Source organism: Suricata suricatta, chromosome 3 (genome assembly GCF_006229205.1).
Source record: "Suricata suricatta isolate VVHF042 chromosome 3, meerkat_22Aug2017_6uvM2_HiC, whole genome shotgun sequence".
In the NCBI taxonomy this organism is placed as follows: domain Eukaryota; kingdom Metazoa; phylum Chordata; class Mammalia; order Carnivora; family Herpestidae; genus Suricata; species Suricata suricatta.
This window is the reverse complement of record NC_043702.1, coordinates 139,484,251-139,508,004: the sequence shown is the minus strand read 5'-3', so window position 1 is coordinate 139,508,004 and position 23,754 is coordinate 139,484,251. Positions and strand designations below refer to the sequence as shown.

The window sequence follows — 23,754 nt, the reverse complement described above, 5'->3', positions numbered from 1 at the left end:
TTTTTTTTTTCTTTTTGGCATTGCTTTGCAGATGTTGGAATGAGAGTCGGAGCTGAATACCAAGCTCGGATCCCTGAATTTGATCCAGGTAGATATATTTGCTTTAAGCAAAATCCTGTCTCCCCTTTTCTGGGAATGGCTTAGGGTGGAAGAGGTAGAAGGGCGGGCGAGGTTGGGGTCCGGGTGTGCGGTTGGGAGGGGATGCGGGACTGGGATGGGCAGGCATCTGGCGGGGAGGCTGTCAGGCTTGGCAGGGCTGTGACACAGGGCGTGTGGGCAGATGTGTGCATTGCAAGGTTAACATGGTTCCTTTGGAGGCCACTTGCCCGCTGGTGGCATCGCCTATCTGCCCCCATGAGCCTGGGGCGAGGTCGGGGAGAGCAGAGGGAGGCAGTCCTCGGCGGATTCGGGGGTCCGGGGCTGGGAAAGGAGCGGCTGCTGGGCCGAGGGCTGGAAGAGAGGGTGTGCGGGCTGCGTGTGGAAGAACCATGCAAATGTCAATTGCCACACTGCCGGCCCCGGGGAGCGGAGGGCCGCGCTCCGCAAGGGCGGCGAATGCCGGGGCTGCTGTCATCCGCCGAAGCCGAGGGCGAGCCCTGCCCGACCCGCGCACACGGGATTTTATTTTTTCTTTCTTTTTGGCTAGGTGGTGTAGCTTTGGTCGAGACAGCTCTGCGGAGTGTAGGAGCCTCGGAGAGAAAGGGATGGGGGAAGGGGGTGGGGAGAAGCCAGAGGCACACCTCGCCCTCGAGCCAGCCCTAGGAAGTCAGACCACAGGACAGTGGCTGCAGCTGCCAAGGAGACATTTTCTCCCGAGCAGCCAGGTTCCAGCGTCCTCTGCCAACCCAGCTTGCGGGCTCCCTGTCTACTTTTCTCCAAACAGGCTCTCTGGCGGTCACGGGATTTCAGTCTGGACGGGGATTGGGCGAGAGTTCCGCATATGGAGGCGCCCTTGCTGGAGCCTCCCGGAGTGGAGCGTGTTTCCTTCCCCCCACCCCAGACCCTCTTCAGTGCAGGCTTTGGACAGACTTTGAAGGAGCCCTCTCGTTTTTCTTTGTTTTTCTTTTTGCTTTCCTTCTCTTCTCCCTTACAAGTTGGATCAGTTTTTTGCCCATTGCCGGTTTATAATAACATTTTGTCGGGCTCTCGAGTTCTGTATTAGATACTAATTAATAGGGCATACTTTTATTTTGGGGAAGGGGCTTTTAGCTTGTTTGCTTCATTATAGGGTATAGATGGGTATTATCTTTCTTCCCCTTCCCATTATGGCAATGTGAACTGTTTACCAACCGTGTAAAGAGTTTTGGGTAGTAGCTCATCCTGTCCCAGGGGAGAGGATAAAATAATGAGTGTTAAAAGGATTGTCAGTGCAGTCTGTTTTTAAGTAGGTAAAAACAATGATACAAGAGTGCTCACTAGATCTGGGTTGCCTTCTAAATGAAATGGCTGTTAATACATTTTATTCAAAAGCTCTCAAGTGTATGTGCTGGTGGGCTTCAAATAATCTTAAATGTTTCTGAAATTAATTTTGTTTATTGATGCAACTAGTAGGTGCATGACGCTTTCACATTACTAGACTGCCTCAGGTATTAACTTGACATTTGGAAAAAGCATGCTTTGGCTGAAGATAGACTAATTTTCAGTTCCCAGCTCTTTAATTTTTGTGCTCTGAGCAAGCCAGTGGCCTTCCCTTATAGTTTCTTAACTGTAAAATGGAAATAAAAAATACTTCATGGAATTCTTATCAGGAATACATGACTGAGCATAAGTCAGTTATTCAGTAAGGGTTAAATTTCATAATTAGGAAGAATGATTCTGCATACATTTATACCTTTCTGATTTGGGGCTTTCATTGGTACTCTGCTTTTTGGGGAAAACGATAAGCTTATTTACAAATTAGAATTCAACAGCAATTCAACAACCAGAACTGTTTCATAAGTTAATAAACATATTTATATTCTTGCTCCATTAGGTAGATTTATATTTCATAAACAGCTGTACACACGTAGATTAGGTGGTCTTGTGTTTAAAAAACCAGACTTCTCGGTGGAACCAAATAATACATACCAGGGCATAGACCACTGTAAAGGGTTCTCTTTTATTTTGTTTTTTGCTTTTTCTTTTGTTCTTTTTGGTTTTCATTTCATGATAGACTAAATACTAGAACAAATTTCAAAATTTGAAAAGTATTAAAAGTGCAGAACACCTCAGGTAGTTATACATGGCTGGTACGTGGATTATCTGGTTTACTTGATTATCTTTTTTTTTAAATTTTTAACATAAGCAGAATGTAGGGGGAAAGTCACTGAATTATGCTATTTTTTAGTCAGATTTTCAATTAACTTACTCAGATTATAATTGATACTCTTTATTAGAATAAGGATATATGTCCTATTTTAATAACTCATCTATAAGTTTTCTCCTTAATCATCTGCAGAAGAATACTGAGCCCAAGGACACAACTAAAACCAGTTATCATTTAAACCATTTTAGGTGGACTTTTCTATAGCCATCAGAAGCAAATTTTGTCAAACAAATGAGGGTTATCAGTTGTTAGACACATTTTACAAGGACATATTGAACCTCTATGCCTTTCAGTGTAGTACGGCTGTCTGTTTTATTCGGAGTGTTGTACTCTTGTGCAAAGTTTCTACTTCATATCAATTCAATATAATTTGCTGAGAAATTAAAATATTTTATTGGAAAAAGGAAAAAGAAAAGAGATATTTATTATTTAGGGATAGAAATTGAGAAATGATCAGTTCCTGTCTCCTTTTCTCTTCTTCAGAACATTATCTTTAGTCTCATTAACCACTTCATAGAGATTATTCACCTGTAACCGTGCAAGTTATTCAGAAGAAAAATTCCTTAGGTACCAAGATTGTTATGATCAGAATATAGGAAAATTAGAAGATGGTATGTGTGTAAATGCAGGATATTTTTATTGGAGGAGATGATAGTGATGGTAGAAATCAAACACAGAATGACTTACTAAAATGAGTATTTTAGGAAATATGAGAATTGTGACTTAAATTGGAATTACTGAATATAGGAGATTCAGAATAGTTTATGTTAATTAACAGACCGTTGCTAAGAATGCCTTTAATAAATTTACTTAACTGGATTTGTTTATTTTCTTAGGTTTCTTTTTTCTTTAGATTTTTCACTAGGTCTTCCCAAGTTTTATTTAGTGCCTCCTGACTATTCATCAATCAAGGAGGAACAGTGTCATGTGGTGATTAGAGCCTCCAACCATATTGTATGCCTTTTAGCCTATATGGCCGAGTGACCTCGATGAACCATCTGATGTATCCAGACCTTTGTTTTCTCATTTGTGAGCGGGAGAAAATGTTAACTATATCATAAGATTAGGTGAAAATTAATATCTATAAAGTAGCAGTCTTTAGATGTTTTGCTTGTATATCCATAAAAGAATTAAAAAAAAGATTTTCTCACATATTTTTGACATCTATCACTTGTTGCTGTGTTTAAATAGTTGAAGAACATAATCTCCAGTGTATTGAAAATATTAACACTTTGAAATAAAGTTGTTATATCTTTATTTTAAATGTATGAAGTTAAATATAAATACTACAGTAATATGATAGTATCTATTTTATAAAAAGTATGAAATGAGGCACCTGTGTGGTGCAGTTGGTTAATTCTCCGATTGATCTCAGCCCAGGTCTAGATCTCTGTGTCATGAGTTCAAGCACTGCATTAGGCTCTGTGCTTGGTGAGGAACCCACCAAAAAAAAAAAAGTATGAATAGGCTCACAGTTTACATTTTTCTTTCTTATCTTTGAAATCATTTCCATGCATTTTCCCCACCGGATTTTATATTTTTTTGCTTGAAAGTGCTTTATTGATCCCCTCTCCAATTTCTCTACCACTGTAATATGTGTTCTTGTGAACCTAAGGTTCTAAGTGTTAAGTCTATTCTGATTTGAATTATTACAATTATTGTGTAATTGATTGAAATTGTAGTAGCTATGATGCCTTGAGTAAAGGAGAGCTTTGCAGACACCCTTTGTTTGGCACTCTAGAGGTTTTGCAGTTTTGGGTGGTGCACTCTTGTCAGATGTGGGAGGGGGTAAGAGCACTGCTCTGTTAAGTGAGAGAAGGCATTTGTCAAGAAGGTTACAGTAGAACGAGCACACAGCTTAGACTGCAGGTGAGTTCTCAGGCAGAGTGTGTGGGAAAGGGAGCAAGGGGAAGTTAAAGGTCTGAAAACTGATTTCCATAAAACTTACTTATGCTCATGTACCCCTTGGAAAGTCTTTGTTTATCCCAGTTTGAAGGTGGTGAATTAAATTTATAAATGAGAGCATGGTTCATAAATAGAATTTTTAAAAATATTTGGTGTATCTTAATGTTCTCCGTATTTAAATTCTTTATTTTATTTTAGAGAGAGAGAGAGGATGGGGAAGAGGAGCAAAGGGAGAGAGAATCTTAAGCAGACTCCATGCTTAGTGCAGAGCCTGATGTGGGGCTCAGTCCCACAATCCTGGGGTCATGACCTGAGCCGAAATCAAGAGTTGGATGCTCAATCAACTGAGCCACCCAGGTGCCCTGGGATTTAAGTTCTTTATGTAGAATATTTATCCCAGATTTCAATCAAAATCCTTATTCTAAATGTCTTAAAAGAAATCTGAGAAGAAATGGAAGATTTTTATTTTTGTACTTATTTTGAAATTTCCTATAGATGTCGAAATCCGCACTTATCAAAATTATAGTTCTTTTTTTAGTTGTTTTTCCCAGTCGCTCTCATAAATGTACTTTACCAACTGCAGTTAAGGCTATGTAAAACATTTCAAAAGGATTAAACTTTTTTAAGTGTTTCACGCTTTTAAAAACCGTTTAATAATTTTGTTATCAGAACTGTCACGCTACTATATAGTTTTTTTACATGATGGTATCTTGCTATCTAGGTTTCAATTTGTTTTTTTAATCTATTTAGAAGATAGGATACTTCTAAGACTGAACTATTTTGTGGTGAGTCAAGTTTGATTCTCAATATTATTTCTAAGTACTAGACAGTTTGGGGATATAATGTTAAGTATTAGCACACGTAAAAGCAAAATAAGCATTGAATTTATGTCCTTGTAATATTTTTGTTCAACTTTTATAGTGGAAAGGATAAAACTTAATGAGATGCAAAGCATCCTGAGGAGTACATTGTTTTTAATAATACAAGTTAATTTCTCCTGTTCTTTTATAGGAGAGGAGTCAGGTCTGAGTTGCTAAGTCATTTCAGCTATCCAATCTTGAAAAGGCATAAGCCTTTTGTGTTATAGCCCCATGAGGTTGTATTCATTTATGTTATTTTCCGATTGATAGGGTGACAAGAAGCCTTTTCAGAGATAGACGGGAACTCAAGAAAGAACTGTTTTCAGTAAGCATATACAGATAATAAAAATGTCTTAGGTAAAGCTTACTATATGCTAGGTATTTTACATACATTAACTTATAAATTTTTTTTAAGCTTAATTATTTTTGAGAGAGGAAGAGACAGAGAATTAGCAGGGGAGGGGCAGGGAGAGAAAAGGAGAGAGAGATGTAGAATCTGAAGCAGGCTCCAGGATCTGAGCTGTCAGCACAGAGACAGTTAACCGACTGAGCCACCCAAGTGCCCCATAATTTGTTAATTTTTTTAATAATACTATGAGGTACTCTCATCATCATGGTTTTTTTTTTAATGTTTTATTTATTTTTGAGAGAGACAGTGCAAGGGCGAGAGAGGCAGAGAGAGAAGGAGACACAGAATCTGAAGCAGGCTCCAGGCTCTGAACTGTCAGCACAGAACACTATGTAGGGCTTGAACTCACAAACCGCGAGATAATGACCAAAGTCGGAACCTTAACCAACTGAGCAACCCAGGTGCCCCTCATCATCCATGTTTTTAAAGAAGAGTTAAACTGAGGCATAGACATCATAGATAAATTTCCCCTAGATGGCAAAGCTAGGAAGTGGCAGAGCTTGGATTCAAACTTAGAGTCCAGCTGTAAAATGGTTACACTCTTAACCATTATGCTAAAATATCTCATTTCCTATGAACATCAGTCATCTCTTAAGCCTAGTTGACACATACATGATTGAAAATGGTGGAGTCTAGTTCAAGGGTTAGGAAAAGAACATTGTGAAATGCCTAATTAGACATTCTCTGCTACCAGACAGGATTACTCTCCTTCATTAGCACCCCGCCCCCCATATTAGAAGAGCTGTTAGTCCCCACAGTTTGGATGTCAGTTTTTGTCAGAATAGGCCCTTAATTATTATGCTAAGAATTTTTTTTGGAGACGTTAACTGTTATTCTTCCTAGGGAAAAATAGAAAAAATAGTTTATATCTGTATAAGAAGAGACATTTCATGAAGATATTTTAATTAAGATTTTTTTAAATGCAAGAATCAGATGCAAGGAAATATGTTTATATATTAAGCATGATGTGCTCTTAAGACTTGAGATTTAATGGAAACCTTTCTTTGTTGCATTCCTTATTCTATTAAGTAGGATTTAAATTATCTTATTGTCATAATCATTGTGGAAAAGGATCAGTTCCATGTTAAAGAATTGAAATTTAGAATACTCACTAGAAATAGCAGTAGATAAAGGCTTCTGACACTTAGATAGCATGTCTGTTTTATTTCCATCACGTGGCTGCCTATTTTGCTTCTGTGTTTGTATTTTATGTGGTTAGAAATTTAATATAGATCTTTTGAAGTTTTTTTTAAAAACCTAAAATTTGTTTTCATTAAATATAAATTTTTCATAATGTACTTCTAACTTGCATTTTCATAAATTTTTAGCTTTTATTTCTGTCCTCTTTTATTAAAGATCTTTTGACAGGAGCGCCTGGGTGGCTCAGTTGGTTAAGCATCCATCTTTGGCTCTGGTCACGATCTCGCAGTTTGTGAGTTTGAGCCCCTCATTGGGCTCTGCTGACAGCTTAGAGCCTGCTCCAGATTCTGAGTCTCTCTCCCCTCCCCTGCTTGCACTCTGTGTGTGTGTGTGTCTCTCTCTCTGAGAAATGAATAAACATTAAAAAAAATCTTTTTAAAGACACTTATGACAAAATGCAGTAGGTTTTGCTTTTAGATTCACTTTGTAATTATGGTTTTTCTAATACTTTGGTAGTGTTCCTTCATTTCAAATTTCTCTATCCTTAATTTTTTCTTACAGTAAAACACATATAATTTTTCAACAGTTTTAGCTTCATATATATCATATATATCATTCTCTAACTATAATTTGTTGATTGAAGATACAGTAGTGATATGTAATGATATTCCAAAAATTAAAAGCTACTGAACTATATTAAATTACTGCTGGATAGATAACTTCTCTAGATTGAGATTGTAATAGTAGTTCTTTACCCCTGGAAATGAATGTTCTTTATTCCAAATATCTATAACCCTATGAATGATTACAGTTTAACCTGAGAATTCTGTTCATGCTTTATGTGAGTTCATGCTTTATGTGAACCATTTTGGAATTCCTCCATTAGTTGGTGGTAACTATCAACACCTCATAAAAGTCAATTATGACATATTCATAGACAAGTCTTCAAGTGAGTAGGTGGCAACAATGCTTCATTTCTTGATGGTTTTAATTAACTTGAATACACCTAGGAATTAGAAGCCAGAAAAAGACCACCAAGTAATTAAAAGACAGAACCCACGGGCATGTATTTGGCATTGGGATAGTTAAGTCAAGCTTTCATTCATTCTATGCTTAATTTACATGCAGTTCCAATACAGCTGGACTTTTTTGACTTTTTAGATTATAACAGATTGGAAATCAGAAACAATGATGGTGTGCTTTTTACATTAGAGGTAGACTCTGACTACATTAAGAAGAAACAGCATTATTAACTTTTACAGTTTTGGGTTTGTTTTCCTCTTACACAGAGTATATACTCTTATAAACTGTAGTAAATGAAATTAATTCTGAAAAGGAATAGCTGGCAGATTCACAAGGAAAAAGACTAAATAAAAACCATAAAAAGCAGGTATAAATATTTTTAAATTATGGTAATCTTGGCCCATTTAGATATGGGGCAAAACAGAAATAAGTTACCACCTGAGGTATTCTTTAGTCAGAATTGGGGCACCTGGGTGGCTCAGTCAGTTGAGTGTCCGCTTCTTGATTTCAGCTCAGGTCATGATCTTGCAGTTCATGGGATCAAGCCCTGTGTTGGGCTTTGTGCTGACAGTGTGGAGCCTGTTTGGGATTCTCTCTCTCTCTCACTCTCTCTCCCCCGTGCCCCTTCCCTGCTCACTCTCTCTCAAATAAACCTAAAAAAAAATTTTTTTTCATGACTCTTCAGTAATATACAGAAGGTTAAATCAGGTTTATTATCTGTCAAGAATTAAGGCCATATAATGTACTTGAGAAAGTCTTTCTTTTTAATTTAAAGGGGGTAAACTTTAGTGTTTGTGAGATTTTCCTCAATTCCATAAATGAAATATTTAGTGTATTTAATATAAGCCTGTTTTCCTTCTCTTTGTTTCTTTGTCCCTTGTAGGTACTATACCAAAATAGAGATAAGTTTATATTTATTTTGAATTAAATAAAATCCATCATATTTAGAGTAATCCATTTTTTCCCCAGGTGCTACAAAGTACACAGATAAAGACAATGGAGGAATGCTTGTATGGTCTCCGTATCACAGTATCCCAGATACCAAATGTAAGTTTTTCTGAAATTGAATGTTTATGTCCATAGGGATCCATCAACCAATTCAAAATCCCAACTTATAATTTGTTTTTGGGTTGCTTAGATTCTCCTAAAAAATGGTTTGCTTTTGTTTTGTTTTATGTTTTGATGGAGGTTGTTATATTAGAATGTTTTTCCTTTTGAAAGATAGTGGGTTGACCGTTCCAATTTGTGTCAGGCCCAGGAAGACTGAAAATACCTAGGATCTGATGGCATTGCTGCTTAAATCCTCAAGCAGGGGAGGGAGTTACTATGTAGACATCTGCACAGGCTTTTCCTCAGTATATGGAGCTGTAAAGAAATGCCTTCAAACTTCAGAGAGCCCACTATCATTACCATTTTAAAGAGGAAAGGGGAAAGAACTGACTTCAGCAGCCATCAATCAGGTCATCTTTGAGCTCTCCATTTCTGGACGGAGACCTTCTGGATCATTGACCATGCACTTCTTGAATCATGGTGTGGCTTTAGACTTCAATGTGATGTAGCGGACCTGATCCTTTGCGGCACATCAGATATAGGAAACGTCCAGGTAACAAAACTAAGATACCCACCCCTCCATTCGGTTATCATTGAATTTGTTAAAACCCAAACAAAAACCACCACAAAGCTATTCTTGCAGCTATAAAATAAGCTTGTCTTTTAAAAATACTTACTAAATCTTAAAGATGTCCAATGATGGTTTATTTAGTCCCATGAAAATTAATGATGTCTTATATATCTCATGCATAATAAGTCTAAGCATACTTACTGATGCAATAAGAGAACTAAAAATTGAAAATTGGGTATTTTATTGTGTACTTGATAATTCTTATTTGAGAACTTTGGAATACCAAAGCTGGTAATCTAGAAAGCATATGCCCTTGAGGCATTCTTAACAGAAGACACAAAATTATACATTTGGCCTAGGTTTTCATTCATAAACTGAGCATCAGGGTATCACTGGCTTTTGGTCTCTTAGCAGTGTTTTATACAATGGTGCATTTCTTAACAAAGTGGAAAACAAAATTCAGAAAGCCAGCATATCCTGATTGAGTGGTGTCCATGTAGAATTTCCTAGACTGGAGATCTAGTGCAGTAGTTTTCAACACTGGCTGTGCATTGGAGTCACTTGGGGGAACTTTTAAAAAACAGTACTAACGTCTGGTCTCTGTCTCAAACCAATTAAATCAGAATCTTTAGGGGTGGGGTCTGGACTTACTTTTTAAAAGCTTCCCCACTGATTCTTTGCAGAGCCAAGGTTGAAAAACACAGGTTGACTGGTATTGGTTAGTCTTCTGTTTATAAGACTCTTAGACATTTTTGTTAAAGTTAATCAGCATATATTTAGAACTGCTTTGTGTTTCAGTGCTGTGTGTTTAAGTTTTAAGTGAAATACAGTATTTGGATTTTCTGCACCAAAAATTCAGAGTCCTAGGGAACTATAATAGCATCCATAAAACATAGTTGTTATTCTAACAACATTACTGTTATAAAAGCATATTTATATATTAAATATATTATATTGACTAATAATAATAGCAAACCCATATATAGTACTTAAAATGTGTCAGGTGTTATTCAAAGCCCTTGATGGACATTAGCGCATTTAATCCTAGGAAGATACTGTTTTAAAGTGAGGAAATTAAGATATGAAAAGGTCAAGTTACTTGCCTAAAGTCAAAAAACTAGCAGCAAGGCTGAGAATCTAGCCCTGTGATCAGAATTTTTAACCTCTGCTTCTCCAAATATGCTAAAAGAGAATTTTATGTATTAGAAAATATATAATAAACTTAAAAAAGGATTGAACAGGAGTGATTATATGGATTTTACATAAAACCAAGTCCTGCTGAATGTGCAGTGGTAGACATCTCAGCAATGAGGCCTTGAAATACCTAATACATCATTATTGACACTGTGCTTATCTAACTAATTCTACTGGCTTGATTACAAATGGAAGTTGAATGAAAATAGCATATTCAGACACCTTCTGTATAGGTTGGAGGAAAAACTGAAAATAATTTAGGGATACTGAAGCACACTTAAATGTATTATTATGTAGAGCTGGCAAAACAATAGATAAACCATCCTTTATACAGCAATCAGCAATGGGAAAGGAAAGACTTTGGCCAACTCTTACTATGAGATGGGGTCTGAAACAGCTAAGTCTCTGCAAATAAAGACTGCAATAGAAAATGAAGGAATTATCTAATATTTTACATGTATTAGGCTCTAATACATACCAATTGGTCTTTTTCGTATACAAGAATAATTGTATAATGTCATTGAATTTAGTAAGTATGTGGTGTATAATCATAGTGATAAATCATACTAGGTAAAATTTTAAACCAAGTAAGCTTCTAAACCTGTCATAGAAGTAAAAGTCCTTTTTTGTAACATTTCATGGAAAATGACTTCCAATATTTTATTTTGCTTTATTAAAAAATGTAAAAAAAAATTTAGACCTGAGAAAATGAAATAAATAAGAATAATTAATTATATAACATTGTTTCATTGCAGTGGATGAATATATTGCAATTGCAAAGGAGAAACATGGCTACAACGTGGAACAGGTGTGTAGAAAAACATTCTAATATTAAAGCTTGCCTCAATATTTACTGAATCCAAAGAATATCTCCTGATTGTTTCTGTCCTAAAAAAGTATAGTTCAACCAATTTTATATGATGCCACAAAAGTCCTAGCAAAGTCTGACCTTTCAGAATAAAGGATTTTGCTTTTATAAACATTATTTGTTTCAAGGACTTGAACATTTTTCTCTCAATGCCTCTATTTCTTACTCTGCTGTGACTTCTAAAAGTATCCAAAAGCCTTTAGGATGACTGGCAAATGTTTACCAAAAAAGGGAAAATTTTTTTTGAGTACAGGTAATTTTCTGTGATCTTTTAATCTAAAAGACCTAGAAGTTAATTGAAAGAAATGTTTAAGACTTTTAAGTTTTGAATAAAATAATTCACAAAGTACATTTTTTTAATTAGATAAGTTTAAAAGGATGGGGCGCCTGGGCAGCTCAGTCAGTAGAGCACCTGACTCTTGTTTTTGGCTCAGGTCATGATCTCACAGTTTGTGGGTTTGAGCACTGCATCAGGCTCCACACTGACATTCTGAGGCCTGCGTGGGATTCTCTCCCCCTCTCTCTCTGCTCCTTTCCTGATCTCTCTCTTTCTCTCTCTCTCACTCTCTCCCAAATTAAATAAAGAAATAAACTTTAAGAAAATTAAAAAAATAAAAGATCTATATAGCACATGGTTCATTATCTCTAATAATGAGGGAATGAAGAATATGAAAAAATAAAAATGAAATAGAGATTCTTAAGTCTCTTTTCAGCTAATTATTAGAGCAACCTTTATCAGAATTAATAGTAAAATAAATAATCTATAATCTGGATTATTGAGAACTAACTTTATGGTCAAAACATGGCTAAATACTAAGAAGTCATTTCTGTGAAATCGAGAAGTTTATCCAAATGTAGTTACCTTTTTTATTTTTTTGAAGCTTTTAATTACGTATATTGTTTTGAATTCTTGACTTTCTGTTTAATGTTTGAGGCATTAATCCTGGAAAATGTGACTGCACATATGTTCATTTTCTTATTCATTTTAAATGAGTATTACCAAAGTACAAAAATTAATTTTAAAACTCATTTAAAAAGTTGCTATATCTCTTCTTAAAGAATGAAATGTGATAGTACCTTATAGTACAGATAAAGGTCTGCGTCTTACTTAACCATAGAAAGGAAAGTTTTGCAATAGTTAGAAATTACCCATTTCATGCTTACTTACAATTTGGTAAACAAAGCGTTATAGTTATTAATATGCCTCATACAAAGTTTTTGTGTACATTATGATAATGAAGAACTTTAAAAAAATATATGTGGTAAATATTAAGGTTGCAGTTCAGGTACTCCTTGGAACTACTCAGCTGATGGTATACTTCTAAAAGGTTAACACTTAAAACATTTCTCTTCTAGGTTTTGACTGAGCACTTCTAGTTTTGTGTTATGATTGATAGTTTCATTCACGTATTTACTAGATATTTTTCCTTACAGCATGTTTTTTTTCCCCTACACATTGGCAATGAACAAATGTGGGTCAGAGTCTTGATATGAGCCTACAGACCTGCTTTAGTAATTATAGTCACTCTCCTCAGCTCACTGTTTTTCCTAGATTATTCAGCAAATGTGGTATGTAAGAACATTCTCTGTTCTAAGGCCCTGATTTAAAAGAAATAAATAAATGAGGTCTACTACCTGGGCATCCCTGATTAAAAGCCCCAAACTGTGAGTGTATTTTCAGTTGAAGTCATAGGCTTAAGATTTTAACCTGATTTGTGTTTAACTCTCTTAAGTGTGATGGAACATAAGTCCATTAAAACCAAAGGGGATGATTTCTCTTCAAAGGCACTTGGCATGTTGTTCTGGCATAAACATAACATTGAGAAGTCCCTTGCTGATCTCCCTAATTTCACTCCCTTTCCGGATGAGTGGACAGTGGAAGATAAAGTCCTGTTTGAACAAGCCTTTAGTTTTCATGGGAAGAGCTTTCACAGGATTCAGCAAATGGTATGGTAATTTTGGTTTTACTGTGATTCATACCTGAAAATACCTTATGCTATCATTTAACACTTTCTGATTATTAAATACAAAACGTTTTTAGTCCAATTTTAGTTTTCAAAAATATTTGATATTTAAAATACTTATATATTTGCTTATAGTCCTATGCATGACAGTTATGTACTATTTCATTATAATCATGTTTTGTTAACATGATTATATGTATGTGTAATGTACTTAAATGTATGTGTAATGGAGTTATTAAATGTGTTTGTTCTAGGAAAATATCGTAATTTCAATTTTATTTTTAAATGTTTCATTTTTTAACATTAGAATTTTATTTTCTAATTTATATTCCTTTGGATATGAAAATCAATTTCTTAAATTGCTGTATTTCAATATTGTACAGGTCCTATTTTTTAAGGTGAAAACCCCTTTATTTCTAGTTTTTAAATTTTTAGTATTATGTCAAAATAATATAAACCTGAGAAGTTGCTGCATTAAAATCTTTTAACCTAAATGGATGAAAACTAGATAATGTTTACAAATATATTTAAGTGTATTCCATTAACTGAAGAGAGCCTTTTTGATTGGGAGTGTGTATCATTGTTTGCTAGGATGACAGATCAGTGCAGTGCATGATCATTAGTCATTTTAATGCCCAAAGATTTTATTTGGTAGCTAAATTCTTATTATTTATCATCTTGAAACCTAGATTTAAAACAAAACAATTTAAAAAATTCATTGTTGAGAATTGAAGCTTTTCTTGAAAACATTACAATAAGTGACAGAAGGCAGACATTAAAAGTCACATGTTATATGATTCCGTTTACATGAAAGGTCTGCAATAGACAAATCTGTAGAGACGGGAAGTAGATTACTAGTTGCCAGAGACTGGGATAAGGGAAGACCAGGGAGTGATGGCTAATGGGTATGGGGTTTCTTTTTAAAGTTATGAACATGTCTGGAATTAAGCAGTAATGGTTGCATAACTTAGCAAATATGCTAGAAACCACTGAATTGTACACTTTAAATTGGTGGATTTCCTGGTATGTTAATTATGTATCAATTTAAAAATTCCAGTTTATAAGGGAGGAGAAAAGTACCTCTTTAAGGAAACTATGTATCAAATGCTAACATTGTGCTAGGGGACATGTAGGTGCATTGTTACCATGTTAGTTTGTGACATTCTTCTCTCCCCTCCCCCCTCAGAACAAATAGGAATAGTCATTCAGAAATGTCAGTGACACAGGTATGACAGCACTCTTTAGTTCTATAATTCATAAAGGTACCCATGAAAAAATTTTTTAATCTAAGTATCAAAGAATAATATCGGAAATATTATTCATTCTGTTAATAGTTTATGAATTAAATTTGCTGATATTGACATGATTTTTTTTCAAGCTTCCAGATAAGACAATTGCTAGTCTTGTAAAATATTACTATTCCTGGAAAAAAACGCGATCTAGGACAAGCTTGATGGATCGCCAGGCTCGTAAACTAGCCAATAGACATAATCAGGGTGACAGGTAGGTTGGATGCTTTTATATAGTCACATTGTGAGGGATGCTGTATTGGATTGCTTACATTCCCTAAGGCAGAAGAATTATCACAACACATTGTAAATACTTCTTAATCTTACATTCATGTTTCTGCTCTGACAAGAAGTTGAGTGATCAGAAATCTTAAGAACAGGAACTTTCTGCAACTCTTTCACTGTTAGTCATAGCCAGCAAACTTGAAACTGAGTTATATTTTGAGCTGTGTTTAACTGTACTCACGATGGCTCTTCTTAGTATTGCTATATTCAATAGATATATTTAGAATATATTAAGAAATATATTCTCTAGAACATGTCCTTTCCACAATTGCCTGAGTAGTTACCTGAGCAGCTGAAGTCCACATTATTGTAACTGTATCTTTCTGGTGCTATAAAATCATTTTGCTTCCTGGTGTTTGTCTTTATTCTCCAACTGGAGAACGGAAATAATAAGTATTATATCAAATTAATATATGTGTTTTCTTTCCAAGTGATACTCTCTCTAAATATTTTTCCTATTGGGTCTGTGTTTTTTAGGTAGAAATGTTTGCTAAAATGTACCCAAAAGGATAAATGTTCCAATACTACAGAAATTTAAATTATAGAAGCTCATCTTCCCAAGGACAACTCTTGTTTTATTGGGGAATATTTAGTGAAAGTATTAGCAAGGTATATAGCAATTTGATAGGAGTCCAGAATTAAGTTTACTAATCGTTGTTTCTTCTCAGTGATGACGATGTGGAAGAAACACACCCAATGGATGGAAATGATAGTGATTATGATCCCAAAAAAGAAGCCAAGAAAGAGGTAATGATCATTAGAGTGTTTATAGTTGTTCTACAAAGCCATGCAAAAAAAGAATGAATCGTACTCCATGTTAAGAAAACATTTTTATATAACGGTATAGGAAGTAGTAAATATCAGTGTTCGAGGCTTTTGAAAAAAAAGTAATATTTAGAACTTTCAGTTAGCCAATAGTTTAAATAATTGTTGAGGGTAGGGATACCTGGGTGGCTCAGTCAGTTAAGCGTCCCACTCTTGGTTTTGGCTCAGGTCATGATCTCGTGGTGGTAAGATCGAGCCCTGCATCGGGCTCCTCGCTGATGGCGAGGAGCCTGCTTGGAATTCTCTCTGCCCCTCTCTCTGCCCCTCCTCTGTGCATTCTTTCTCTCTTAAAATAAGTAAATAAAAACATTATTGGGTTATCTGATCTACTCAGAAGTATAAAAGCTCTGCCATAATCTCTCATCTTTAATTCAGAGAAAAGAAATAAAACCACCCTCAGATGATATAGTATAGTATATTATAGGATAAAATTATGCTTTCTGGTTTTGTTACACAGTTTTTCTTGAAAATTCTCTTTGTTCCATGTTATAGCACATTAGAAATTACAGATCTTTCTCAACCTATGATGGGGTTACATCCCAATAAACTCATCATAAATTGAAATATTGAAGTAAAAAATGCATTTAATATACCTAATCTAGCGAACAGTATCCTTAGCCTAGCCTACCTTAAACATGCTCAGAACATACATTAGCCTACAGTTGGGCAAAATCATCTAGCACAGAGCCTATTTTATAATATAGTGTTGAATATTTCATGTAATTGAATACCATACCAAAAGTACAAAATAGAATGGTTGTCACTGAATCGGAGAGACCTCTCTCTCCCCCCTTCTCTCTCCCTATCCCCCTCTCTTCTCTCTCTCTCTCAAATAAAACATAATAAAAAAGCAGAACTGTCTCTCTACCAGTCTAGAAGAAACTCTCCTCCTTAGTACTTCACTCTTGACTTTGCTTCAGTCAGGTCTTTTTACTTCACCGAAGCTACTGACAGAGGTCATCAGTGACCTAGCTTGCCACGTCCAGTGATTGATTGTTCATTGTGTTCTACTTATGCCTTCTATATCATTTCAAGTTACTGACCCCTCGCTTCTTCCTGAAAATCTGACCTTTGATTTTTGTAACAAGATTCCATATTTTTGTCTACTTTTAAAACAGTTGTGTCTCAATGACTTTTTTTCATTTTCAGTTACTGTTTTAAACTATACTATTCTATACTTTCTCAATTCTGTTTGTTTTGTCATCGTTTTTAATTTTTTCTCTCAAGCATAAATGTTGTCCTTTTCTTTATATTGTGTACAGCTGCCTTATTTTCAGGCTTTCATGTCTTCCCTGAATTATTGGAATGTTCTGTCTTCTCTCCTTGCCTCCAGACTCGCCACGCCACCCCTTCCAGTCTGTTCTTTAACCTGTTACTGAAGCAATCTTTTGAAAACCAAATTTACTGCTTGCAAAGCCTACTACATGGCTTTGTAGGATTAGGATAAAACACAAAGCTCTCTAGTGAGGCATTCTCTACCCCACCCCACATATTTCAAATTACTAGCAGTGTTTTAGATAAGATGTAGCTTCTTTATGAAGTCTCCTGTTCCTTAGCTTGAATTGACTACCTCCTTGTTTTTCTTTAAATCTGTTGCAGTACTCATTAAGGTGAGTGATACTTGTTTACTTAAAGTCTCCCCTCTTCTGCCTACCCATTGCTGTGTGATAAGCTCTTTAAGAGCAAGAATCTGTCTGTCTTACAGGGCCTGGTTCATAGTAAGCATTCTGTCAGATTTCTATAATGAATGACAATACACATCATAAACTTGATATATACTGTACAAATGTGAGAGATCAGGGATTTGAGTAGAGAACGTATATATGTGGAATATTGTTTTATCCAACTACATGAGATGATACATATGCATTGGCATTTGGTCTTTGTTTGCTGTGATCTCATACTAATAGCACAAGGAGAGTATAAATTTAAAAATGTGAAAAGGAAACCTCACAGGGTTGTGGTCCTGTTGTATGTCAGCAGCTTCATTCCTCTGCTCTGTCTCAAATGATAAGGACACAGGCAGGAATGAATACTGTATTATTGCCATTAACACAGATCTGCATGGTTTGATGCATTATGAAGAAGGGTTTTTATAAACTTTTAAAAATTATAAACTTTATTTTATCATAGAGTATATAGAGTTTAAAGAAGAAAAATAAAACAGACATCCAATGTCTCCATCACTGAGCTTAGGGAACAGAAGATCTGTGTGTGTGTTTCCTTAATTGTACCTCTATCCCGAACTTCTATCAATTACTTCCCTTTTTTTATAGTTTATCACATGTGTATGTATTTCTGACCAACTGTCATTTAGTTTTGTCCATTTCAAACTTTATTTATGGAATCATATCATATATTTTTCAGCTACTTGCATTTTGTTGTTGTCCAACAGTCCAACATGTTCTTTAAGTTCATTTTCCTTGCTGTATTATAGTGTTCCAATTATGTGCGTATGCCACAACTTACCTGTCTCTTATCAATGGATATCATTTCCAGTTTCCTATCATTGTGAACAATACTGATAAGAATGTGTCCTAGATATACAAATATAAGAGTTCTTGGGGCGCCTGGGTGGCTCAGTCAGTTGAGCATCTGACTTCAGCTCAGGTCATGATCTCATGGGTTCAAACCCCATGTCGGCTCTGTGCTGACAGCTCTGAGCCTGGAGTTTGCTTCAGATTCTGTGTCTCTCTGCCCCTCACTCCCTTCCCCACCCCCCCCCCGTCAAAAAATAAACAAACATTTTAAAAATTAAAAAAGAAATAGTTCTCTTGAACAGAGCTTCCCAGGTTTAGTAGATTTAGTATTGCACCCGTAGGGGGCATTTAGAAATTACGGAAGGGCTTTCGTTATTACAGTGCTTTTAGAACACTACTGGCATGTGGGAAGGGCATGCCGGCCAGCCCTCCTGGGATGCACAGCACAGAGTTTTCCCACCAAAACGCCACCAGTGACTTATTGAGTAAATAATACCCAAGCCGTGTTTGGAATGGAATTATTCTAGAGTATAACCATGTTCAATTTTCCTGGGTAATAACAAATCATTTTCCACATTTGATGTACAGTCAGCCCTTGAACAGCACAGGTTTTAAACTCTATGGGTCCACTTACATGCAGGTGTTTTCAACAAATACAGTACTGTAAGTTTATTTCCTCTTCCTTAAGATTTTCTTCATAACATTTTCTTATTTATAGCCAGTTTATTGTAAGAATGCAGTGTACAACATATACAGCATACAGCAAAATGTGTTATTGTATTGTCAGTAAGGCTCTGGTCAACAGTAGGCTATTAGTAGTAGTTAAGTTTTGGGAGAGTTAAAGGTTACACACAGATTTTCGACTACAAAGAAGGTCAGCGCACCCATCCCTACATTGTTCAAAGTTCAGTTGTACTTCTTTTGGGCCCTAGGGTACTAATTAGCCACTTCCTTGCCAATTTGTGATATAATCACTTTTAAAATGTTTAGCTATGGTAATATGAAATGGTATTATCTTCTCAATTTCATCAGATTACTATGGCGCTGAATATTTTTCTATTATTGTGTCTTTTTTTTAAAAAAATACTACTTGTGTGTTTTTGCTTGTTTGTTTTTTACCTTTTCTATTGGTTTTTGTCATTTTCTTTAAGACAGAATATATAAAAGTTTTCTTTCTTATTGAATTCTTTATGTATTTTGGATACTAATCCTTTAGTTGTGTTTAATCTTTTAGCAGTTTCTGGTTTATCTTTTAACTCTCTTTACATGTTTTGGTGAACACCTATTTCATCAGAAGAATGTAAATATTCAAGTTTCGATGTTCTTTTATATTTTAACCTTTAAAGATTTGCTGTTTACACTTAAGTCCTTGATCTGTCAGTAATTTAATTTTTTCCATGTTGTGAGGTAGAAATCCATTTTTATTTTTTTCTAATATGGAAGTGAGTTTATCTCTTTTAACTGGTCTGCAGTGTCAGTTTTATCATATATGAAGTTTTTGTATGTATATCGCTATCTGTTCTGCTCCTCTTGTCACATAGATAACACCTCAGTCCAACAGTGTCTTAATTAAAGTCTTGTTAGCTGATAGGTTAAGTGCCACTGCTTGGTGTGCAGATCCTCTGTCCACTTCTCTCTCTCTGCCTCTCCCCTGCTTTTGTGCACGATCTCAATCTCTCTCTCAAAACTAAATAAAACAAAACAAAGTAAGTTCTTGCTTGGACTTTTGCTCTTGAAGCTGAACAATTCCTAGAAAAGCCCTGTTAGATATGCCTTTGAATCTACATAAAGAAGAGAAGTGGAGATACACATATAGGGAGAAATGAAGCTTTTGTGTAATTTATTTATAGGCAAGTTTTCATTTCCTACAGAGGGGTTTATGCTATCTGAAAATAAGAAGTTTTATTTCTTTTCAATTTAATTTCTTCCCTTATTGAACTGGTTAGATTCACCATTATCATGTTGAAAAGAACATTATGATAAATATTTTTACCTTATTCCTAATTTTAGAGAGAATGGTTTTTATGTTTCACCATCAACTAGAATATAATTGAAGGTCTTAAACTTGCTGACATGACTGGTAGTTGAAATGCTAGCTGTCAGCTGGCATTCCTCTCTGGCCTGATGGTCTTTGAGTGATCGGAGTGATCTGACTTTTTACTATGGGCTGATTTTCTCCAAAGCATTCATCCCAAAAGCACTAAGTGGAAACTACCCAGCCATTTTTGGCCTAGCCTTGGAAGTTATTCAGTATCACTTCTGTGTGTTATAAGTGAGTTACTGAAGTTGATCTAGAATCAAGGGGAGAAGATATAGATCCCCACTTCTCAATGACTGGAATTTTGAGGATTTTGATGACATGTTTTGAAACCTCGAGGCTTAGAATACGGAATTTTCAGAACTTTTTTTCCTTTTGTGCTTAAGAAGAATATATACCCTTTTGGTTACAGGATTCTGTGTCTATTAATTGTAGCCTGTCAGTTCTGTGCTTCAAGTCCATGTTCCTTGCTAGTGTGGTTTTTGTTATCTGCTTACTGATCAATTAATTGAGAAGTAATGTTTTTGTGATACTTTATATTTTGAAGCTATTATTAGGTGCATAGAAGTCTAGAATTGTTTTATCTTGCTGTTGAATTAAACCTTTTATCAATATGTAATGACCCTTTTATCTCTTTTAATGTGCTCTGCTTTAAAGAATATTTTATCTGGTATCTTTCATTTATTAAGTATTTACTTGGTATATCTTTATTATTTTCTTTCAGCATTTCAACTGTGTCCTCTGCAAATCACTGATGTATGTGTATTTTTGTTCTTTCTTATCTTTACCTTTTGACTTGTTTTTTCTAGTTTTCTTTCTCCTCATTCATGGCTTTTATTTTATTTTATTTTTGCATTAAGACTCCAATTCCTGTTCCATTTTTTTTTACTCTCTGTTAGTTGGGATGTTTCTATATTTCTGTTCTTATTGTGTACCCTGGAAAATTTTCATGCATCTTTAACTTAGTGGAGGGTTTTTTTGGTTTTTTGGTTTTGAAATAGACTCCATGCCCAGTGTGGAACTCAATGCTGAGATCAAGACCTGGGCTCAGACCCAAGAGTCAGAGGCTTAACCAGCTGAGCCACCCAGACATTCTCTTGCATATTTAACTTAAAGTCTAAATTAAAGACTTCCTGATTAATACAAGGCCCTTAGAATGCTTTGACTTTAGTCGCTACCCTCTTGATTTATATGCGATTTTTGTCCAATCTAAGTGAGATCTTGTTTTTTAAAATCTCTCATATAGTTGTTCTTTCTTTATATTTACACATGTTTAAAATTTACTCATTATCCTTTCTTGAATTTTAGATCTTTCTTCAAAAATCATTTCCCCTTTTCCTGAAGTATATGCATCTTATACAAGTTAAATTAGTGAAAATCTGTCACTTATAAACACAGTTAGTTTTGGCATGTCCACACTGTTTATTTCTCTTTTGTTCTTGAAACCCTAGTTCTGCTGGGATTAGACTCTTAGTTTGACAGTTATTATTTGAAGATAATATTCTTTTGCTTCCAATTTCTTCCATCCAAGTACTAACCAGGCCCGACCCTGCTTTGCTTCCGAGATTGGACGAGATCAGGCACGATCAGGGTGGTATGGCTGTAGACTATTGCTTCCAATTTCTATTGTTGCTGCAGAAAAGTCTGCTATCAGGCTAATTATCATTCCTTTGGAGGTAATTTGTCCTTTATCTCTCTCTGCTTTTATGGTATCTTCTTTTTCTTTTTTTTTTTTTTAAGTTTATTTTGAGAGAGAGAGAGAGAGAGAGACAGAGAGAACACTTGCACATGGGCAGGGTAAGGAAGGCCAGAGAGAGAATTCCAATTCACAACCAGTGAAGAGCCTGATGTGGGACTCAAACTCACACCGTGAGATCATGACCTGAGCTGAAGTCAGATGCTTACCTGACTGAGCCACCCAGATGCCCCTCTACTTTGTCTTTAATGGTGTTTCACTTTAATATATCTGAGTGTGGAGTTGTTTTTGTGTGTGTGATATAGTTTGTGATTTTTTTGTTTTGGAGTTTTTTTGGTTGTTTTTTTGTTCTTGGTTTTGTTTTTTTGTAAGCTTGTTTTGGATTTATTGTATTTCCTGAATCCTATGTCTTAAGTTCTGTAAAGTTCTCATTGGTTACCTCTTTGAATATTGTGACTTCCTCATTCTCTCTATTCTTTCCTTTGGGAGTCCTTTTAGAAATATAATGGACTTTCACATGTCTCTTAACCATCTCATTTTCCATCTTTTTGTCTTTCCGCTTTTCTGTACTGCATTATGGTCATTTTTTTTATCATATGTACAGTCACTGCTGTTCTTCTGAGCTCTAATCTGCTGAGTAACCCATCCGCTGAGTTTCTAATTTTCTTTATACTATTTCTATAATTTCTAGATGTTCTATTCAGTTCTTTTGCGTATCTGCTTAGTCAGTTCTGATAGACTCATAAAAGAATGTTCCATATTTTCAACCTGTCATTTATTTTTTTATGCACATGTAATATATTTATTGTATTCTCTTTATCCAGTAATCAATCTTTGCAGATCTAATTTTGTGGTTCTGTTGTCTGTCACTCATGGGACTTGTTCATCAGTTTGTGGTTGGGAGCTCATTTTGCTTGGAACATTGTTGTGGAAAATTTTTGAGACATGGGTTTAAAATTCATTCTTCCAAGGGGCGCCCGGGTTGCTCAGTTGGTTAAGCATCCTACTCTTGGTTTCGGCTCAGGTCATGATCTCGTGGTTTGCGGAATCCAGCTTCACAAACGCAGAGCCCACTTGGGATTCTCTCTCTCTCTCTCTCTCTCTCTCTCTTTCTGCCCTTTCCCCATGTGTGCTTGCACACTCTTCTCTCTCAAAATAAATAAGCTTTAAGAAAAAATAAATAAAATGCATTCTTCTAGAGACACTTTGCATTTGTTTTTGCTAAGGGTCTGAAGGCCTTATCAACCTGAGACATTTTATTTATCTATCTATTTATTTATATATTTATTTAGAGTGCGCGACAGAGGGGCAGAGAGAGAGGGACACAGAGAATCGAAAACAGGATCTGCACCAAGAGCACAGAGCCCGATCAGGGCTCAAAGTCACAAACCATGAGATTGTTCCCTGAGCTGAAGTCCCACTCTTAACCGACTGAGCCACACAGATGCCCCCCAGTGGGAGAGACCTGTTGTCCATTGAAGCATGGCAATAGGAAAATGCTAGCTCCTACATGCTCACTTATCCCCTTGGATTCCTTTTCTAAAGAATTGGAGTATTGGGGCGCCTGGGTGGCTCAGTTGGTTAGGTGTCCGGCTTCGGCTCAGGTCATGATCTCACGGTTTGTGGGTTCGAGCCCCGCGTCGGGCTCTGTGCTGACAGCTAGCTCGGAGCCTGGAGCTGCTTCAGATTCTGTGTCTCCCTCTCTCTGACCCTCCCCTGCTCATGCTGTCTCTCTGTCTGTCAAAAATAAAGACATAAAAAAAAAAAAAAAAGAATTGGAGTATTAAATCTGTTAGTTGAAATTAGGTTGCAGGTTGCCCTTCAACCTATTGGGCACAGTTTCAAACAGATT

The 23,754-nt window shown here is 35.7% G+C and overlaps 1 protein-coding gene across 4 annotated transcripts in view; it reads left to right on the top strand.

Moving 5' to 3' along the window:
• RCOR3 (REST corepressor 3) overlaps positions 1–23,754 on the top strand; it is a 51,795-nt gene that overhangs the window by 678 nt on the left and 27,363 nt on the right. For 3 of the 4 annotated variants that reach the window (XM_029935331.1, XM_029935330.1, XM_029935332.1), the window contains exons 2-7: positions 32–88; positions 8,612–8,689; positions 11,213–11,265; positions 13,111–13,272; positions 14,668–14,792; positions 15,532–15,610. In XM_029935331.1, coding sequence (XP_029791191.1) covers positions 32–88; positions 8,612–8,689; positions 11,213–11,265; positions 13,111–13,272; positions 14,668–14,792; positions 15,532–15,610 — 554 coding nt within the window. Of the gene's footprint in view, positions 1–31; positions 89–8,607; positions 8,690–8,894; positions 9,246–11,212; positions 11,266–13,110; positions 13,273–14,667; positions 14,793–15,531; positions 15,611–23,754 lie in introns of those variants that run through there. The other variant, XM_029935334.1, reaches the window with a different exon arrangement.